The 22,517-nt window shown below is 40.7% G+C and overlaps 1 protein-coding gene across 3 annotated transcripts in view; it reads left to right on the forward strand.

Moving 5' to 3' along the window:
* Window positions 1–22,517, forward strand: part of tbcelb (tubulin folding cofactor E-like b) — a 50,896-nt gene continuing 28,379 nt past the window's right edge. The window contains exons 1-4 of one of the 3 annotated variants that reach the window (XM_052040152.1): window positions 1–99; window positions 1,809–1,921; window positions 9,092–9,252; window positions 10,403–10,542. In XM_052040152.1, coding sequence (XP_051896112.1) covers window positions 9,120–9,252; window positions 10,403–10,542 — 273 coding nt within the window. In that variant the 5' untranslated portion in view covers window positions 1–99; window positions 1,809–1,921; window positions 9,092–9,119. Of the gene's footprint in view, window positions 100–1,689; window positions 1,922–9,091; window positions 9,253–10,402; window positions 10,543–22,517 lie in introns of all 3 variants that reach the window. The other 2 variants (XM_052040155.1, XM_052040151.1) reach the window with 2 other exon arrangements.

The following is a 22,517-nucleotide window of genomic DNA, read 5'->3' on the forward strand; positions in this document are numbered from 1 at the left end:
GAAAGATGTTGTGACGTCAGCTCCGCAGGCGCGCTCTCGGGAGGCGCGCTCTCGCGGCCGCTGTCGGCAGCAAAACAGACGTGGAGCGGAGGCGGGAGGGTGAGTGAGGGGAGGCCTGGAGCGGCTCTACACCGGCGGCTGAGGGCGAGTGGGGGCAACTCCCGGCACCGCGCCGGGGATGGGGTGGGCACGCTGGTGACACCACAGCCCGGAGGGAGCAGGGCGCAGAGGCCGGGCCACGGCACAGGCCCGAAGAGAGCAGAGGAGGAAGGTGTCAAGTTGTTACCGGGGGGGGGGGGGGGGAATGAGCCGGGAGAGGGCAATGGAAGAAGGTCGAGGAGAAATCAAAGGGGCGAGGAAGGGTTAAGAGAGAGAGGAGGAGGTCGACGCTGGGCGGAGCTATTCGGGGAAACAAGGGTCAAAGTAGATGCTGATCATTGGGGACATCAAGGATGGAGAGGAGAAGGCAGGGGGGCGAACAAGGAGGCAGAAGGTGGGCAAATAGAGTGGAGTGCATAAGGATGGACGATGTGGGAGGGGATGGTTTGTGGAGAGGACAAGAGATGGGAAGAAGGTGAGTAGGAAGGCAAAGGGGTTGGTGGACACCTGCACATTTGAAAGTGGGGTTGGGTATGCTGTGGAAGAGTATCTGGGGTTGGCGATCAAAACACAGCCTTAAGACTGAGATTGATTGCGTCCTTATCAATACCCCAAGACCGTGTAGGATTTCCCTTTTCTGTGATGTCCTGAAAATTTCTAATTCTTTTGAGCTTTTTGTTTCAAGTCAATTGCCATAGAGTAATACAGCACGGAAACAGACCCTTCAGCCCAACTTGTCCGTGCTGACCATGGTGCCCACCAAACTATTGCCTGCATTTGGTCCTTATCCCTCTAAACCCCTTCTATCCATGTACTTATCCAAATGTCTTTCAAATGTTGTTATTGTACCTGCATCAACCACTTCCTCTGGCAGTTCTTTCCATATACACACACTACCCTTTGTGTGAAGAAGTTGCCCCTCAAGTTCCTGTTGAATCTTTTCCCTCTCATCTTAAACCCATGCCCTCTAGTTTTTAGTTCCCTTTCCCTCAGATAAAGACTGAGTGCATTCACTCTATGCCCCTCGTGATTTTATACCCCTCTATAAGATCACCCTTCAATCTCCTACGCTCCAAGGAATAAAGTCCAAGCCTGCCCTACCTCTCCCTTTTACTCAGGCCCTCGAATCCCAGCAGTTCTCTTATTGTGTTTCTAAGTTTCCTTAACCCCAAGCCCCAGTGACCATAGAGATCATATTTTTAAATCCTTTCTAGTATTTTCATTAGAGAGGATATCAAACTAATAAACTTGAAGCTCCTTGGTTCATGATTGGCTTTGTTTTGGAAAAGCCATTTGCCGGTTTAAGGGATCTATCCCATTGCCCATCCATTTATTGAAGATGTGGGCACGAGTCTCAACAAAGTTATCTTTATCCTGTACCTTTAATCAACTTTGGGTGGATATGTGAACCAAGAGTCACATCAAGTGTTAGTTTCTAACCCTGTCCACATTACAATACTCTTTAATAATTTTAATAATAATACAGACCCAATCCTATTTGGAACATTGAGCATCATCTACCAAAAAATAGACTGATGCAAAATAATCACTTCTCAGCTCTGCCATAACCTATCTGTCTTTTTTTGACAGTGTCTTCTTTCCACACTGCTTTGCCTTGCTTAGTTTATTCCTTTGGTGGTACCATAGGCTGTGCTGACAGGTGTGGTTACGATGCTGCTGTCATCTGTACCTGAATCTGTCTCTTCCAGTGCAAGAGCTGCAGACTTGTTCTCAGAGGCAAAGGTACAACCCATAGTGCAGAAGGAAGCGGAGTCAATTGGAGATAAAGATTTGCCCATCGTCTAATTGGATTTTCCACCAGGTATTTTGGATTCTCCACTTGATTTAGTTTGCAAATCGTCTCCAAATACTTAGAGCAGCTGAAAAAACAAGATGCCTAATGTCAAGTTCTTTTCAAACTTAAGTATATTCACATTTTATACTGGAGGTACTCTTCTCCAGAAACTGGTTTTGATCTTTGATACATTGAAGTGTAGAGAAAGGAAGCAGAGATCACACATAGAGTACATAAAACTGTAATGGTATGGAGCTCATCTGACATTGAATGGATCTTGCTCTGTTCTCAGTTCTCGGAGCAGTTGACTTTGCAGTCTGTTGGACAAAGGCTCTAAGTTGTTCAGGAGAGCTGGATTTATACCAATAATGGCACTATTTACTGATAGAAAAAAATGAAAGTAAAAATTGTACTTGAACTGAGAAAAAGCAGAAAGGATTCAAGTCTATCACCATTGATCATTAATGGCTAAATGCAAGTAAAGGCTTTTTATATGGCTGATTGTTAGGTATTGTGCAATCCACATGTGTGAATTGGTGATAAGGAAAGAGGATGGCAAGACTTTGAGGGAAGTTTGGAAATTAAGTGAAGTGCTAATGAAGAAAATGGGTTTGCTGATCAAACTGTTCAAGATGTCAAACAAGAATATTGTGTGATGTGAAAAAAGGTTGTGCACCGTGGGATTACAAGAATGGTTTCTTGTAACAAGAACTGGAAGTTGAGATGAATGGGGGATTAACACTTCCAAAATCTGTTTGAGAAGCACATCCTCTCTTTGGGTTAAATAGTGTGCTCTGCCAAGGAAGGTTCATTTAACTGCTGAGTCCTTTTTTTGTTGTGCTCTGGTTGCCTTTGGAGACCTGACCGTTCTGCCTGTTAGATTCCATTCCGGAGAGAATCTGTAGACTCGACAGTTTTAAGATTATCATTAGTAAAAATCTATCAGTTTGATTGGTCTCTGAACATTACAATCATAGGTTAATATTTTACATCTCCTCTGTAAAAAAAAAGTTCCCACATTAAAATTTCCCTTTGTGTGGTCGCTCTTGGGCTAGGAATAAGAGCTTGCACTTCAGACCTTTGGTTTTTAAGCAGTTGGATTCAGTCAGTATTTCCTCAACTGTTGTAGGCTATTGGGAAGGGTTTACCATGAAATACTTTCACCTATTTTGTGCTCTTTTATTTCTATTGTTACTTACTGTTCATATTAGAATATAATTCTTAGTTGTAGTTTGGATGCTGGCCAGCATCATTTGAGGATTATAGATTTTGCTGAATTCAAGTCACTTTGCCCACCAACTGGTTCTGTTTGCCACATTGTTTGTTTTCAACTGTATAATTCTTTTTAAAAGCTTTTTTTTAAAGAAGATTCTTTAAAATGCCCTTCAGGGATACTTTACCTGTTCCACAGCAGTCTTTAAAATCAGTTCAATATCTAAAAATTTCTTCCAGTAAAATATCTGTATTATGAAAAATTATCTGCTGCTTTGGAAATTTTACGTGAAGTATTAAGTTTCCAATTGCAAGGCCTGCTCCTGACTATTAAGGAGCTGCTGTTTGCAGGGGTTATTTTGTCAGCCATCCAGAGATGGATTTCCTTTTTCTTTAAACAACTTTTTCATTCTTTAACCACCACCTCCTACTCCAGTTGTCCTCGCTATGAGGATGCTGCCCAGAGCCCAGCAATGGCATTCCTCCAGATTATACTTGGATGTTACAGTAGGTACCAGTTGTTCCTGGGTGCAAGAGAGATTCCCAGTTGTTGCAGTATTTTCAGCCTATAGCTTGATCTACATTGTGCATGACTTTTCAACCATATATCCATCTCAACTGCTACCTTTGAGGATCCAAGGGCATATACTTCACATTTCTGTATTGGTTTCTATTTATTGTATATTCTACTGTTTTCTAGCTGTACATCACCAAATGCTTTACATTTTGCATAAAATTCCATGTGCCACTTTGCTGCCCAACTGACCAGGTTATTTATATCCTCCTGCATTTGAAGTTAACCTCACAGCTAAATTTATATCGTCTACAAATTGCTTTATCAGGGCTGCTGGATGCAAGTCTAAATTATTCATACATACAACAAAAAGCAAGGAATCATATCCTGAACTTTATGGAATCCTACTGGTAACAGCCATCCAAAATACCATCAATCATTACCTTTGCTGACTGACATTGAGACAGTTTTAGATCAAATTTGCCACTCTTGCCCAGCTTGCCATGCAGGACTTTGTCAAAAGCTTGAGAAGCCTTGCCAAAATCCATGTAAACCACGTAAGATTCATTTCCTTCATCAAAACCTCCTTGATAGCGCCTTTAAAAAAATTCAACCTTCCCTTAACAATTCCATAGAACATGGAATATATAGCATAGGAACAGGCCATTAGATCTACAAAGTCTGTGCCAACCATGACACCAATCCAACGAATTCTATCTGCTTGCACATGGTCGATATCCTTCAATTCCCTGCCTGTTCATGTGTCTGTATAAATGCCTCTTAAGTGTTGCTATCATATCTGCTTCTACCACCTCCCTTGGGAGTTGTGTTCCAGGCACCTACCACTCTGTTTTATATAAAAAAAATACTTGCTTTGCACATCTCCTTTAAACCTTCCCCCTCTCACCTTAAACCTGTGCCCTCTACTATTTGACAATTCCACCCTGGGGGCAAAGGACTCTGACTATTTACCCATCCATGCCTCTCATAATTTTATAAACTTCTATCAGGTCACCCCTCTAAGTTTCTCCACGTTCTCCTTAAACACTCCAATTCTGGTGAACTTCTTCTGTGCCTTTCCAAAGCCTCCATGTACTTTCTATAGTGTGGCGACCAGAACTGCATACACAACTCCAAGTACCCTAATTAAGGTTTTATACAGCTACAACATGACTTGCCTACATTTATACTCAATGTCCTGGCCAATAATGGCAAGTATTCCATACACCTTCTTTACCACCATATCCACTTGTGTTGCCACTTTCAGGGAGAGATTGATTTGCATCCCAAGATCCATTTGAACATCAGTACTCTTATTCACCGAATGCTTCCCTCTTGCAAAATGCAGCTCTTCACTCTTGTCCGGATTAAACTCCATCTGCCATTTCTCCACCCATATCTCCAACTGATCTATATCCTGTTGTATCCTTTGACAACCTTCCTCACTATCCACTACTCGACTAATTTTCATATTGTCTGCAAACTTTCCAATCAGACCTCCTGTATTTTCATTCAAATCATTAACACACATTACAAACGAGGTCCCCAACACTGATCCTTGCGGAACACCATTGTTCATAGACCTCCACCATTACCCGCTGCTTTCAATGACCAAGCCAATTTTGTATCCAATTTACCAACTCACTCTGGATCCCCTGCAACTTAATCTTCTGTCATGATGGACCTTATCAAATGCTTTACTAAAGTTCATATGGACAACATCCACTGCCCTACACCCATCAATCATCTTCATCACCTCCTCAAAATAAAAACTGGATTAAATTTGTGAGATAGGACATCCCTCACACAAAGCCATGTTGCCTCTCTCTAATAAATCTATGCTCTTCCAAACGTGAATAAATCCTCTTCCGAAGAATCTTCAATAATTTCCCTATCACTGATGTCAGGTTCATGGGCCCATAATTTCCTGGATTATCCCTCTCGCTGTTCATTAAACAAAGGAACAACATTGGCTATTCTCCATTCTTCTCAGACCTCACTTGTGGTTAAAGAGGATACAAAGGTCTCTGTCAAAACCCCAGCAGTCTCCTCCCTTGCCTCCCTCAGTATCCTGGGATAGATTCCATCACGCCCTGGGGATTTATCCATCTTGATGTTTTTCAAGACGCCCAACACCACTGCTTCCTTAATATCAACATGCCCTAGAATATCAACATATCCCTCTGATCTTACCATCATTGGTGTGCATATCATTGGTGAATACCAATGTAAAGTACTCATTAAGGACCTCTCCCACTTCATCTGGCTCCATGCGTAAATTTCCTCTGCCCTTGAGTGGGCCCGCCCTTTCCCTAGCTACTCCCTTGCTCCCAATATACATATAAGAATCCTGGGATTCTCCCTTATCCTCCTTGTCAAGGACATTCCATGGCCCCGTTGAGTCCTCTTAATTCCTTGTTTAAGTTCTTTTCTGCCTACTTTATATTCCTCAAGGGCCTAGTTTGATTTCAGCTTCCTAAACCTTGAATATGTGTCCTTTTCTTTTTGACTAAACTTACAGTATCCCTTATCATTCAAGGTTCTGAACCTTGCCATCCTTGTCTTTCATCCTCACAGGTCCTGAACTCTAACCAGCTATCCCTTCAAAAGACTCCCACATGTCAGATATGGATAACAACCTCTCTCAATCTACTTTCCCTAGTTCAAGCTTTAATACTATGTAATTAGCCTTCCCTCAATTTAGCACTTTCACCTGAGCATCAGTCTTATCCTTACCCATGACTATCTTAAAACTTATAGAATTATGGTCACTGTTCCAAAAATGCTCCTTCACTGAAACTTCAAGGACTTCAAAACCTTGGCCCAGCTCATACCCCAGTACAAGGTCTTGTACAGACCCTTCCCTGGACTGTCTATAAATTGTTTCAAGAAATCTTCCTGGATGCACCTACCAATTCTGCCCCCTCTAAGACCCTGGAACTAAGAGAGTTCTAACCAATATTAGGGAATTTAAAATCAACCACTACAATAACCCTGTTGTTTTTGCACCTTTTCATGATCTGCCTACTTATCTATTCCTCTATCTCCCACTGGCTAATTAGAGGCCTATAGATTAACTGCATCATGGTGATTGCACTGTTCTTATTACTGTTCATATGGCCTCGCTGGATTAGCCCTCCATGATGTCCTTTCTAAGTGCAGCTGTGACATTCTCCCTAATCAGTAATGCAATGCCCCCACCTCTCTTGCATCCCTCTCTATCACCTCCAAAACATCTAATCCCTGGAATGATGAACTGTCAGTCTTGCCCTTCTCTCAACCCAGTTTCTATAATGCCTACAATATTGTAGTTCCATGTATTAATCCAGGCTCTAAGGTCATCTGCCATACCTCTTATACTACTTCCATTAAAATGTACACTTCAGGCCATCAGTCCCACTGTGTTCATTAACCTGGTCCTGCCTGTTCTTCCTATTAGACTTGCTTGGCTTAACCTCTACCTTCTCAATCTCTCCACCTGCTGTGCTGATTCACAGCCCCCTGCCACACTAGTTTAAACCCTCCCTAGTAAACCTTCCTGCAAGGATATGGTACCCCTCCAGTTTAGGGGCAACCTGTCCTCCTTTAACAGGTCCCACCTGCCCTGGAAGAGAGTCCAATGATCCAGGTATCTGAAGCCCACCCTCCTAGACCAGCTCTTTAGCCATGCATTCAACTGTACTATCTTCCTATTTCTTGCTATGCTAGTATTTGGCACAGTGAATAATACCATTGACTATGCTTAACTAATCTATGCCTTAAATGAAGGTTTGTATTTCCCCCAACATTGATTCCAAAAATCTGAACTTTAATTGGGCTCTAATTACTCTTTTGTTTGAACAACAGTGCAATATTAAAAGTGCTTTAATCCTCTGGCAACCCTGCTGTAGACAGGGATGGTAGAAAGATAATTGTCAGAGGCTCTATAATTCCCTCCTGTGTATTTTTTTTAAACATCTTGGGATATATTACATTTAGGACTGTCGTTTATCCACTTTAAGGTGTTAACCTCCTTAATACTACTTTTGTTATCTGGTTATCCCACCCAATATCTCAAAAATATATTTCTGAACATTTTCTGAAGATTTGAACACAATTTATAAATGGGCAGTTGGGAAAATCAAATAGCCATGTTTACGCATTTCTGTATGAGTGTAGTTATCAACTGTATTTTCCTTATAATGAAGATTTGTGTGTAAAGATAGATTTAAGTGAATCTGTTAACTTCCTATTTTTAACTGGTGGCTTTAGCAACAGATAGAAAAATGTCAAATTCAATTGATTTGGTTTATGGAATTCAAAAACTTCTAAATGGGGCATTTTCTCAATTTTTATTTGATGACCTGCCAGTCCTCTTGTCAAATAATTGGAAACTAAATGCCTTAATATTAATTTGGTGGCCTTGGCCCACCAAAGAATGCCAGTCTCTAAAATAGTTTAGAACATCTTGAAGACATGACAGGCACTATATAAATGCAAGTTCTTTACCTTGTTCAGCTTTTTGGGGAAAAAAATTACCAGTACCTCATTATTTCCACAGAAGTAAAATTCTTCTACATTTTGTAATTTAAAAATCATCTTGTCTGAAAGGTTAAAGATGTTTGAAGTGTTAATGATCTGTATTGCTAGCATTTCCTATCTTTAGATTTTCACTATTGATTTTGTTTTTATCTACTTAAGCATCTCATAATCTATTAGATTCGCCAATAACATCTTTTTTTCCCCAGTGTTGAAGGTCTAGATTTGCCTGGGTTGTTAGGTATTTTGTCATTGATGTAGGTTTGCTCATTAATCAGTTGCTTTTGCTCTGTGGGACTTCCACTCTCAGGGTCCAAGTATATCCATTGCCCCTGTTCGTACCTAATTATTTGCAAAGGTATAGTTGTTCTCAAAACTAATATATTTTGTGCTGCAGCATTCTACTGAAATGAAGGATTCTTCAGCGTGCAAACTTTCTTTTGTGGGAGATTTTATAGCATGTTGAATACATGAAAACATCCCATAATAGAGACATGGCCATGTAGATGTGGTGAAATGCATGATAAAGAATAGTTGTTCAAAATGTTAGAAATACAAATGAATGAGCTGATTGGAATTAATTGTCTTAAGACTTTTAATTTTTTTTTTACTTTCTTCTAGACTCTGAGTGAAATAATTAATTGATGTTAATAAATTATTTCTGTTTACTTAATGAAATGAAATTCCAATATTCACTTACACCCGAACATATCCTGCAGAATGCAAAAGAGAAAAGACATTCAGCATTGCGGCTTGGGTTAGACAATCTTCCATAATTTCTAACAACTTCAATAAATTGTATAATTTCCATCATTGTTCTGGGTGCTTTATGTGCCCAACCCAACAAGTACAAACATGGATTAAGCACAACTTGGTCTTATTTTAATACTTTGCTTCTATTCCACTAATAAACTTAGAAGTAACTTAACCAACAAGCTTTTTTGTCTCTACAGTCTGCAGACTGCTCTTGACGATTGGAAGATGAGTGACACACGTGGACGTAGTTTTGTTGAGGTTATTTGTGAGAAGTACAGCCCAGAAAACTTCCCGTATCGACGAGGAATGGGTATTGGCATCCACATCTCCGCTGGGCCCCAGGGCTCACCTGTGAAAGGTGCGTGAGCCTTTATATTTTCTCCAAAACTCAGCTCTTGTTTTCTTACTGAGTATGACCCATTTATTACTTCTGAGATCCTGAAATTAAATGGTGGTGATGAAGAGTAAGCCCATGAGATTGCTCACACATTTTTAAAGTGTCGGAAGCTTTCGAACTGTTAATCCTATGTGTATTTATGCATCAAGGGTCTGATAAACTTCAGAGCACAAGTTTGACTTTTTTTAATGTATTTTTCTGCCACACAAGAGATTCTGCAGGTGTTGGAATCTAGAACAACACACACAATGCTGGAGGAACTCAGCAGGTCAGGCAGCATCTGTGGAGGGAAATAAACAGTCGATGTTTCAGGTTCTGCATTTTGCGTGTGTTTTGCTGGTAGATGGGTAGATCACCAAGGTTGAATCTTCAACCAATTTTATGAAGAAATCCATACCTTTGTAGCTATAACACGGGGGATGGCCCAGCAATTATCATCTTTAAGTTTTAGATGCGTAAATCCAAAGTATGTTAAGCACATTTCTAATTATTTTTAGTCCTGCTCAAAAAAAAGTTTACCAATCTTAACAGTGATTTTTCTCTCCATGATGTTTAGTAGCAGTTCGGTGTTGGTTAGAGATTTTGTTAATGCTAGTGGAAACATTGTCAGTGATGATGATTCATCGGAGACTTGGAGGTCAAATTCTGAACCTCATGGTAGTACTGGTATATATGAGATAACCTAGGAGGGCTTTAATTCATAAACCTACAGTACAGTTGATGTATATTATTAAGCTTCTCATGATCAAAAATGCCTGTAACTGGCCATTATTTAGCAAATTCAACATTTTAATATACTAAATTGATGAATTGACTCTGAAGTACAAGTTAACATAAATCTGTCCGAATTCTTGCTTGCAGGTGTATTGGTCCTTGTGTACTTGGGTTGCCTGAATTTATTGTGGTCTTGAAGTAAGGAATGATTTCCTTGCGTGCAGACTGGTATCTGAAAAGACACAAGTTGATCATTAACAGAGCAATGTCCTCATTCTCATTTTTTGTCTGTATGGGGGAAAATATTGCGAATGAAAATGCAAAATAATTATCGGTTACAGCTGGTCTTTTACATTCTTCTTTGTTCAGAATTAAGCAGATCATATGTTTCCTTTAGCACGTCTAAACCTTCCAGCTATCCTCGTGCTGGATGGTTGTGGAATTAACACAGCTGGAGAGGAAAGTGACATTGCTGCCTTCTGCTCGCATGTTTCTGAACTCGACTTATCCGATAACAATCTACAAGACTGGTACGAGGTAAATAGGTTATGAACCAAGAATTGCAAAGTACAAATGGTAGGTTCTACACACCAATTCTAAGCGCTGCTGTGTCATTCGTACACCATTTCACTAACAAGGTATTAGAACACTTAAAAGCTTTATTCCTGAAATTGATCCGTTTTTTCCCATTTCATTTATCACATAACTAAATTTTTCTGCATCAGTTTTCCCTGTTTCCCTCCTTTTACAGGCATTGACTTGTTGATGGCATGTAGTTCCAGGGTAGTAGTTACCATACAAAACAGAAAATTATGGAAACATGATCAAGATCAATCAGCATTTCAGGAGAGAATCAGCAAGTTAACTTTTTGGGTGCGAATCTTTCTTCAGAACTGTTTTCATCTCGCACTTCTCTCAGTAACTGTTGTTGTCCAACAATTTGACTACATAGTTGCATCACAAATATTCTCAGGTCTATCTTCTTATGTTCACACAAACCCTTTCCAGCAGAAATCACAGTGTCAGGCAAATAGGAACTTTGAGATTTTTCACTTCAGGTACAGGTGGTGAAGCCAGTCTTAGTAATTCTTTCAGCATTGTATTTCAGGTCATTGAACAATCTGATTAAAAATTGAACCTACCATTTTATATGACTCAACTACATACAATGTAAACTTGCTCAAATATCAAGGAGCTCAGAGATAAACTTAAAGTCTTTGTTACCCCTGCAGAGCAATCTTTCAAAGAATAGCAAATGGAGAGCAATATATAAGGCAAGAGCAAATTTTGGAAATGAATAAAGGGACTTGCTGATGTGTTGTATTGAAAATTAGGCTTTCGTTGTATCAGTCTTTTCATTCTTTCTTGCTCCTAGCAGCTGGTCTCTTGGCTACTCCATAACTAGCAGAAATATATTATTGCCTGCATTGAGGTATTCACTACAGTCGAGCAAAATGCCTGTACCAACACATGCAAAAAGATTTTAGCATTGAAAGGTATTCAGACTCTACTACAAGTATGGAGTACCAATGACTGAAATGTTTAGGCACCTGGCATGTTTTCTATAAGATTTTTAATTTGGCACCAAGATTATAGAAAGGTTTCATATATTTTCCTCAGTCTATACAAACATAATATTATTAAACTGAAGAGGAACTGAAAATTCAGAATAATGAGGAAAATCCCAGATGAGGTTCCCAAGTCTTTTCAAAAACTTTGTAGTATCTGAAAATTAAAGGTGTACCACTGCTAATCACTTTTAGGACATAGGCATTAGGTTAGCAATGCATACAGATCAGTTGAGAAGAAAGTAAATCTGGTCAGGGAATAGCTCTCGCCATTGTGAGTTGATGTTGAGTATCATTATGGGATTCAGGGTGTAGTAGTAAAGGTAACATTTATTGCTGACCCTTATTTGACCTGGTCCATTTTACAGATGTCACAGTGTGCATGTGGTGGAGGAAGTGAATATTTAGCATGGTGGATTGTGCATGCGTTATGCAGGCTACTTTGTTCTGGATGGTGTTGAGACAAGTGAAGAATATTCTGTCAGACTCCTGACGTGCCTTGAAACTGATGGAAAGTCTTTGGGGTACAGGGCCACCATATTTAGACAAGTGCAAAAACAAAAGTCAAATATAAAATGCATCGTTAAGTATAGCCCCATCCAATGTTTTCCAGGGGACAAGACTGACATATAGCCACACATGATATAACTTGCTCCAAGACCTGGATGTCAGTGTAAATGTCACTACTACTGCCTGACTGGTCGAGTTAATTTTCTATCAGTAAATAATTCCACCACCACTGACCCTCAATCAGCAATTTGATGATGGATGACCTTATACTGATAATGTTATTGAGCATCAAGGGGAAGTGGTTAGACACTTGTTGTTGGGAATAGTCTACATGTTATAGAGACTCTACATGTTATTTGCCACATCAACCCATACCAGATCTTGGTGCATGGTGGAAATGTTTGAGAAGTTGTGAATGGAATCAACGTATAGTTTTGTTAATCATGCCCATTTTTGGCTAATGATTGGGAGAAGAAAATTAATGGCCTAGGTCTTGTAAAGAAGTGTTATTAGTTCCATGTAGAACTGCTGGTCTTTCCCTTTGTGAGTCACAGCAAGTTTGGGACTTCTACACAGATGTACGTGAGTTAACAGGTATATGATGCTGATTCTCCAGTTGCATTCCACTACTGGACTGAAGTCAGTCATAGAGTCATAGAGTACTACAGCCCAGAAACGGGTCCTTCGGTCCATCCAGTACATGCCGACCTGATCTTCTACCTAGTCCCATCAACCTACGCCTGGATCAAACCCCTCCCATCCATGTACCTATCCAAACTTCTCTTAAATGTTCCAATTGAACCCGCATCTACCACTTCCACTGGCAGCTCATTCCACACTTGCACCACCCTCTGAGTGAAGAAGTTTCCCCTCAGATTCCACTTAAATATTTCATCTTTCACCCTAAACCTATGTCCTCTAGTTCTAGTCTTGCCCAACCTGAGGGGGGGGAAAAGCCTGGATTGCATTCACCCTATCTATACCCCTCATAATTTTGTGTACCTCTATAAGATCTCCCCTCATTCTCCTGTGCTCTGGGGAATAAAGTCCTAACTATTCAACCTTTCCCTGTGACTCAGGTCCTCAAGTCCTGGAAACATTCTTGTAAACTTTCTCTGCACTATTTCAAGCTTACTGATATCTTTCCTGTAGGTAGGTGACCAGAAATGCACATAATTCTCTAAATTCAGCTTCATCAACATCTTGTACAACATGCATCCCAACTCCTGTGTTCAGTGCCCTGATTTATGAAGGTCAAAGTGCCAAAAGCTCTCTTTATGACTCTATCTACCTGTAACACCACTTTCAAATAACTGTGGATCTGTATTCCCAGGTTCCTTGTCCTACCGCACACCTCAGAGCTCTACCATTCACTGTGCAAGTCTTACCCTGGTTTGTCCTCCCAGAGTGCAACACTTGTCTGCATTAAATTCCATAAGCCATTTCTCAGCCCATTTTCCTTGCTGGTCAAGGTCATGCTGCAAGTTTTGATATCCTTCCTCACTGTCCACTACTCCCCCAATATTGATGTTATCTGCTGATGGTGTCACTTGCTGATCCAGTTTACCACATTATTTATATTAATGATTTAGAATGATAATAAACAAGAACGGACCCAGCACCAATCCCTGTGGCACACCACCAGTCACAGGCCTCCAATCAGAGAGACAACCATCTACTACCACTCTCTGGCTTCTCCCACTAAGCCAATGTTGAATCCAGTTGGCTACTTCATCCTGAATGCCAAGCGACTTAACCTTCTGGAGCAGCCTCCCATGCAGGACTTTGTCAAAGGCCTTGCTAAAGTCCATGTAGACAACATCCACAGCCTTTCCTCATCGACATCCTTGGTAACCACCTCGAAAATTTCTGTAAGATTGGTTAGCCTTGACCTACTATGCACAAAGCCATGTTGACTATCCCTAATCAGGCCCAGTCTATCCAAATCCTTGTATCCTGTCCCTTAAATTACCTTCCAATAATTTACCATAGAACAATACAGCACAATACAGGCCCTTCAGCCCACCATGTTGTGCCAACCTTTAAACCACACCTAAGACTAACCCCTTCCCCCAACATATCCCCCTATTTTAAATTCCTCCATATGCTTATCTAACAATCTCTTGAACTTGACCAACGTATCTGCCTCCACCACTACCCCAGACAGCGCATTCCATGCCCCAGCCACTCTCTGGGTAAAAAAACTCCCTCTGATATCTCCCTTGAACTTCCCACCCATTACTTTAAAGCCATGCCCTCTTGTATTGAGCATTGGTGCCCTGGGAAAGAGGTGCTGGCTGTCTACTCTATCTGTTCCTCTTAATATTTTGTATACCTCTATCATGTCTCCCCTCATCGTCCTCCTCTCCAAAGAGTAAAGCCCTAGCTCCCTTAGTCTCTCCTCATAATCCATACTCTCCAAACCAGGCAGCATCCTGGTAACTCTCCTCTGCACCCTTTCCAATGTTTCCACGTCCTTCCTATAATGAGGCGACCAGAATTGGACACAGTACTCCAAGTGTGGTTTTACCAGAGTTTTGTAGAGCTGCATCATTACCTTGCGGCTCTTAAACTCGATCCCACGACTTATGAAAGCTAACATCCCATAAGCTTTCTTAACTACCCTACCCACCTGTGAGGCAACTTTCAGTGATCTGTGGATATGCACCCCCCAGATCCCTCTGCTCCTCCACACCACCCAGAATCCTGCCATTAACCTTGTATTCTGCCTTGGAGTTTGTCCTTCCAAAGTGTACCACCTCACACTTCTCTGGATTGAACTCCTTCTGCCACTTCTCAGCCCAGCTCAGCATCCTATCAATATTCCTCTTCGATCTTCGACAGTCCTCCACACTATCCACAACACCGACCTTTGTGTCGTCTGCAAACTTGCTAACCCACCCTTCTACCCCCTCATCCAAGTCATTAATAAATATTATGAAAAGTAGAGATCCCAGGACCAAAGCTTGTGGGACACCGCTAGTCACAGACCTCCAATCTGAATGCACTCCCTCCACCACAACCCTCTGCTTTCTACAGGCAAGCCAATTCTGAATCCACACAGCTAGGCCTCCCTGGATCCCATGCCCTCTGACCTTCTGAAGAAGCCTACCATGTGGAACCTTGTCAAACGCTTACCCACGACTGACATCAGGCTCACTGACCTATAATTTCCCGGCTAATTCTTAGAGCCTTTCTTGAACAACGGAACAACATTAGCTATCCTCTAGTCCTCTGGCACCTCACCCATGGCTAAGGATGTTTTAGATATCTCTGCCAGGGCCCCTGCAATTTCTGAACTAGCCTCCCACAAGGTCCAAGGGGACACCTTGTCAGGCTCTGGGGATTTATCCACCTTAATTCGCCTTAAGATAGCCAGCACTTCCTCTTCTGTAATCTGGATACGGTCCATGACCTTGCTACTCTTTTGCCTCAGTTCTGTGGTCTCTGTATCTGTCTCCAGAGTAAATACGGATGCAAAAAATTTGTTTAAGGTCTCCCCCATCTCTTGCGGCTCCATGCATAGATGACCACGCTTATCATCAAGAGGACCAATTTTGTCGCTTGCTACCCTTTTGCTCTTAATATAGCTATAGAAACCCTGGGATTTTCTTTCACCTTGTCTGCCAGAGCAACCTCATGTCTTCTTTTTGCCCTCCTGATTTCTCTCAAGTGTTCGCTTACATTTCTTATAATCCTCAAGCGCCTCGTTTGATCTTAACTGCCTATACCTGACATGTGCCACCTTTTTTTTTACCAGGGCCTCAAAATCCCTCAATAACTAAGGTTCTTTAAACCTGTTAGTCTTGCCCTTTATTCTAACAGGAATATACAGATTCTGTACTCTCAATATTTCACTTTTGAAAACCTCCCACTTACCAAGCATCTCTTTGCCAGAAAACAGCCTATCCCAATCCATGCCTGCCAGATCTCTTCTGATGCCATCAAAATTGGCCTTACTCCAATTTAGAATCTCAGTCCGAGGACCAGTCCCAACCTTCTCCATAATTATCTTGAAACTAATGGAATTATGATCACTAGATCCAAAGTGTTCCCAGTCACTCACTTCTGTCACCTGCCCTGTCTCGTTCCCTAAGAGGAGATCCAATATTGTGCTCTCTCTAGTTGGCACCTCTACATATTGATTAAGGAAACTTTCCTGAACATATTTGACAAACTCAATCCCATCCAATCCCTTTACAGTATGGGAGTCCCAGTCAATATATGGAAAGTTAAAATCACCTACTATCACAACTTTATTTCCCACAGCTGTCTGCTATTTCTCTACAAATTTCTTCCTCTAAATCCTGCTGACTATTGGGAGGTCAATAAGAGTCCCATTAACACGGTCATCCCTTTCTTATTCCTCAGTTCCACCCATATTGCCTCAGTAGATGAGCCTGCCAGTGTGTCCTCCCTGAGCACTGCTGTGACATTTTCCCTGATGAGTAATGCCACCCCTCCCCCTTTAATACCTCCCTCTTTATCATGTCTAAAACATCGGAACCCAGGATCATTAAGCTGCCAGTCCTCCTCCTCCTGCAACCAAGTCTCACTAATGGCTACATCATAATTCCACGTGCTGATCCATGCTTTAAGTTCATCTCCCTTACCTACAATACACCTTGCATTGAAACAGACACATCCCAAGACATTAGTCTCACCATGCTCATCAACCAGTAAAGTGTTTGCTTGTAGGCTTAACATCTACTGTCCCCGCAGCCACTCCACCTCCACTTGCTGTCCTACCATTCTGGTTCCCACCGCTACCCCCACCCCCCACCCCTCCCGCAACTCTAGTTGAAACCTCCCTGAGCAGCACTAGCAAACCATCCTGTTTGTACAGGTCCCACCTGCCCTGGAAGAGAGCCCAATGATCCAAAAATCTGAAGCCCTCCCTCCTGCACCATCTCCTTAGCCACATGTCCACATGTTAAACTGCCTATTTCTTGCCTCACTAGCATGTGGCACAGATAGCAATCCTGAGGTCACCACCCTGGAGGTCCTGTCTTTTAACTTAGCACCTAACTCCCTGAACTCACCTTGCGTGGAGGCCAGAGTTTCTGGCAGATCCCCAGCAACTACATCTGAGCAACCTGTGCTAGCTTGGACATGCTCCAAAAAAAACACCTCCATTCATTTCAATGGAGAGGAATGATGGCATGGGACCAAAGTAACTCCTAGTTAATTTACTGTTTCTTTTGTTTTAATTTTTCCATTTACTATCTTCCAAATACCTTTTACAACCACTGAGTTTCATCAATTGTCAAGTTTCTTTTCAGGGCTTCATATACAAGTCTTATCCTACCCACTTCCTCCATCAAGCCCCAGATGATGGTTTTACTTTGCAGAAGGCATCATGAAAAGATAGTCTTGCTGCTAAGGCTTGCGAAGTTCTTGCTGGAAGATTGCTGCTGACTGGAAAATTTGGCCCACTAAAACAGCTGAAGATGTCTTTAGTACAGCCCTCCTGCTGACGCACTGCTTATTCTGCAACCATCAGTGGAGCAGGCAAAAGGGCCCAAATAGCCTTCTCCAGCTTCCATTTATTGTGTATCTTCCTTTTGGCTTGTGATGACTCCAGCCTTTGTAGACTTTTCCCTTTGATTTTCATTGATTTCAGTTTTACCAAGGTGGGTTTTCTCATCTCACTTTTGGAATTCTGTTCTCGTTCAACTTTTGGGCCAAAAGAGTCTGGAGCTGAGTGGACTACAAGCCAAAAGTTTAAAGATTAGCAAGGGATTGTATAACTGAAAAAACAAGCTTGTGAAAGAAGTGTCCAAAGAGAAATTCCTGTTGTTTTACAGCAATGTTCCTGGAAGAAACTGGGAGAATTGCTAGAATTTTTGCATTTTAAAAAAATTCACTGTGGAAGGGCGTGCTGAGGAGATTGAGCTCAGCAGATGAGGCTCCTTGCCAGAGTAGTTCCTATTATGGTTGTTTCTCAGATTGGAACCAGGCCAAATCCCAGAGGGTTGGAAAATAACAATGTAAAGCCCATTTTCAAAATAGAGGATAGAGCTGAGCTATCAAACCACATCCTTAAGCTTTGTATCTACAGGGTAAACAGGATTAAAAGCATTATGGGAAATTAATAAAGGACAATCTGTTGTGGATGTGAACTACCTGAATTCCAGGAATGTCTTTACCATAAAACAGGGGACAATATTAATACATGTGATCGGAGCAAATAAATGGATCTTTAAAATTGTCTGGCAAATTGTTGTTTGGTAGATGAGAAGTAAGCCATTGGCAAGTATTTGGTTGGCAACCAATTAACAGGTTGGGTGGTTCAGTATTGGCACAGGACCCAAGAATTGTTTTCCTTTTTAAGTATATACCCATCTGTATTTTGAAAATTACTATTGAATCTGCTTCCTTCACCCTTTCAGACAGTGTAATTCAGATAATTCAGCCTGCTGCACAAGAAAATTTTTCCTCATCTCCCCTTTCGTTCTTTGCCAATTACCTTTGTAGTTTATATTGCCAAAAATGCATCACTTCACACTCCTTGACATTAAGTTTAATCCACTATGCATCTGTCCAATTTAGCAGTCAATCTTTGTGCTCGTGAATTGTACTGCAGTGCTCTTTGCTGTTCACCGTAATCCCAAGTTTTGTGTGATCTACAGACTGAAAAAAAAATTAGGCCCAGTATAATCAAAGTGCATATCATTAATATTCATTGGAAATAGCATGCTTTCATTAGACTAGATCACTACTGTATACTGCAGTCCTATCTAATAAACAGCCATTCACTACCACTTCTCTGTTTGATATTTCTTTCCTGCCAGCTTCCCATTCATGCTGTCACTCCCACTTTAATTTCATGGACTACATAGTGATATCTTTCAAACATTATTTTAAGGTCCATAATCTACGGAAGCAACCATGCTACCTTCTACAACCCTCTCTGTTGCTTCATCAGTAAACTCATTGATTTGGTCATCTATAGTTTCTCTTTGCCAAATCTCTGCTGGCTATAATATAGTAACCCATATTTTTGAAGTGACAGTTAATTTGGTCTTGGGTGATTCCCTAAAAATTTCCTTAATGTTCCATTAACTGACTGTGTTTGTATAGATCCTATTTTAGAAGCCCTACTTCAATCCTCTGTACTTCTCTCATATCTAAAGAGAATTTGAAGTTTATGAGAAGAGCCTCTTCAATTTCCACTTAGTTCCCTTGGGTAACTTATGTGTGTGCTGTCCAGAATTGATGTAATTTTTCTACTGTGTGAAGGGATAGGCTTTAAAATAGCTTTGCTTATTTTCATTAAGTCAAGTTGTTTCTACTCTCAGTGTTGTGATTATCAACAGTTTCCTCTTCTTCAGTTAAGACTGAGACAATGTACTTATTTAATATCCTAGCTATGCCTTCTGCCTCCAATAGGAGATCTCCTTTTGTACCCTAGATGCACCAATCTTCCTTAATTTTTAGTTTTTTTTATAGGCTCAGGGAACTTCTAGGTGTCTTTGCCCTTCTCACTTTTCAAATTATTTGCACTTTGGGTATTCAGGTTGGTTCTTTACCATCTTGTGATATTTTTATCTTATCCTGCTGATTTATTTTGGTTTCTGTACCATTACTCATCTCAAAGTTTTGTCTGCTCTTCCTACATGTATCTAATCCATCCTTGATCTGAGTCCTCTTCAAGTTTCTGCATCCTCCTGCTGTTTAATTGCTATTTTGCCTTCCAATCCACCTCGACCTGTCCTTTTGAATCCACTGAAGTTAGTCCTCTCCCCAAAGCAAAAAAAAACCTGCAGATGCTGTAAATGTGAAATTTTTTTTAAAACTGTTTGAAATACTTAGCAAATATCTATGGAGAGAGTTAACGTTTTGATCAATGATCTTTCATCATTAGACCTCTTCCAGTGAGTATCCTGATTCTTGATTGTTACTTGACTTTTTCTGTCACTATCCCAACTCTATTATATTGTTTCCCATTTGAAATTGAACTTTGCAACACCAATAAAGGAAAGAACAGATTTGTAAATGTACTTAATTGTTCCTATTTTATTGCCAGCCTCGTGTAAGAATAAGAAGTTTATGAAACTCTAATATGAAATGTATCAAACAGACCACATTTTATTCAAATTTGTTTTAATTTTCTGTGCTAACTAAATACCATAATGTCTAGTGATCTAGATAATTAATGCAGGATTGAGCCTCATAATAATGTAGTGCCTCAGATCTGTGGCTGTTGTTATCTTGAGAAGCCTCCCATGCACATGTCATTCATCATCATTGCTGCTTGACTAAAACACTCTCATCCTCTTTAGCATCACAGAACTGCATAATCCATATCCCATAGAACATCTTAGCTGGTTTCAATGAGCCAGTAACATTTTTTAATTGCTTCCCACACAAATCACCAGCTTGGTAGGGATCAATAAAGTCTGCGATCTACGTATGCTGAAATAAAAGCATTCCAACTATGCAATATGACAGTATACTCGAGTAACACAGAACAAAGATTTTCTGCCTATCTCATCTTTATCATCATATCACATTTGCTGCACTCCCCCATTTTTTTCCCCATTGCCTTGAGATTTTCCTTTTTAAGTACATAAACCCCCTTGATTTTTTTGTGAATTAATGAAATGTGTGTCTCATTGCTGACCCTCTTAATTGCACATCTACCCTCGAGGTGAAATCTGAGAGCAAATGCTCTATGTTGGTAGCTGAGCATAAAGGAGAAGAGCTTGTAATTGGGTGAGTATTGTGATAGTGCATGAAAAAAGCTTGCAGATTTTTACTCTCTCACTGCACACCATTACTGGTAAGCCACTAATTATTACTCTTCCTAATTGGCCTTGAGCAGATGGTGGTAAACTGCTACTGTGAACCACTGAGGAAGGTTCTTTCACAATTGTATTGAGTGGAGAGTTTCAGGATTTTTAATCCAGTGATGCTAAATAAAGACCAATATATTTCCAAGTCGGAATGATGTCTGAATTTAATGGTAACCATAATGTTTCAAAAAGTCTACTCTCCTAGATGGTAAAGCTTGCTGGTTTGAGAGGTGCAGTTGAAGATGGCAAAGAGACTGGATGCTGGTGTGTTTTGTTGTCTTCACTCTGTTCCTGCAGTACTTTTATGATGGAAGGAGTGAATATTTACACTGGGGGGGGTTAATAAGGCAAGCAGCTTTGCCCTGCATAGTGTTGATCTTTGTTGGGCTGCACTTATTCAAGCAAAAGGAGATCATTCCCTGATCTTCCTGAGATACCTTGTAGGCAGTGGAAACGCTAGGGAGTCGGGAAATGAGGCGTAGCATACTCTGACTCTAATCACTTAACTGCAGCTAAAGTATTTATGTGACTAGTCTATCTCAGTTTCTGGTCAGTGGTGACCTTGAGGATGTAATTGATTGTGGAATTTGCTAGTAATGCAGCTAAATGTCATAGGGAAATAGTTATTTTCACTTGTTGGAATGGTCATTGCTGACACATGTGGCATGAATGTTACTTGCTGGTTAACAGTTCATGCCAGATCTTGCTTGATGCAGACACAGATTGATTCATTACTTAGAGTTGTGAATAGAATTGATCAGTGCAACCATCAGAAAATGTCCCCATTCCTGACAGAGGAAATAGCATCATTTAAATTACTGAAGATTTTGAGTCCTTCACATAACTTGGAGTTTTTTGGATCAGTGTCCTTGTGTTGAAATGACTGACATCCAGTCTTCCTTTGTTTTGTTTTGACTCCACCCAATGGGGTGCAAGTAAAGACCCTGCAGCCCATCTAACTTATACATATATTCGAAACATTGCGTATCATGACGTACATACTCTCCACTTGTCCAAAGCCAAGTAACCTCTTGGGAGAGATAAGATGGATAAAGCTCATTACAATTTCGGGTGAGAAAGAATCTGAGAAATTCTGTTCCAGTAATCAGAACTAAAATGGAGGATCTATCTGGCCCTGATTTCCATTCAGTATGTATCATTTGTAAGAGGGGATGTGCAATCATAAACACGTTTTGCTCTTGATAACAGGAATTCAGCAATCAGTGTTCACTGGACAAACCAGTAGTCTTTTGCAGAAATTCCCCATTTGCTGGGAACCAAACAACCTCCTTGCATTTCATTAAGATCTAAATGTGTACGCATTTGTCAGTTGTCAATTGGAACACATTCACTTAACGTTTAGGAAGGATATAGAATGTGTGTCACATTTGACCTCTATGAGGTGATAGCATCTAAAACAATGGATGTAACCTTAAATAAAAACACCCTATCTACTTGTCTTGCCACTTTCATGGAGCAAAGGACTTGCGTCGGAAGATCACTCTGTACATCAATGCTCCTAAGGGTCCTGCCTTTTACTGTATATTTTCCCTTGCATTTGACCTACCAATGTGCAACAAGTCACACTTGTCCAGATTAAACTCCATCTGCCATTTCTCCACCCATACCTCCAATT

This window comes from Pristis pectinata, chromosome 27 (genome assembly GCF_009764475.1).
Source record: "Pristis pectinata isolate sPriPec2 chromosome 27, sPriPec2.1.pri, whole genome shotgun sequence".
Lineage (NCBI taxonomy): Eukaryota > Metazoa > Chordata > Chondrichthyes > Rhinopristiformes > Pristidae > Pristis > Pristis pectinata.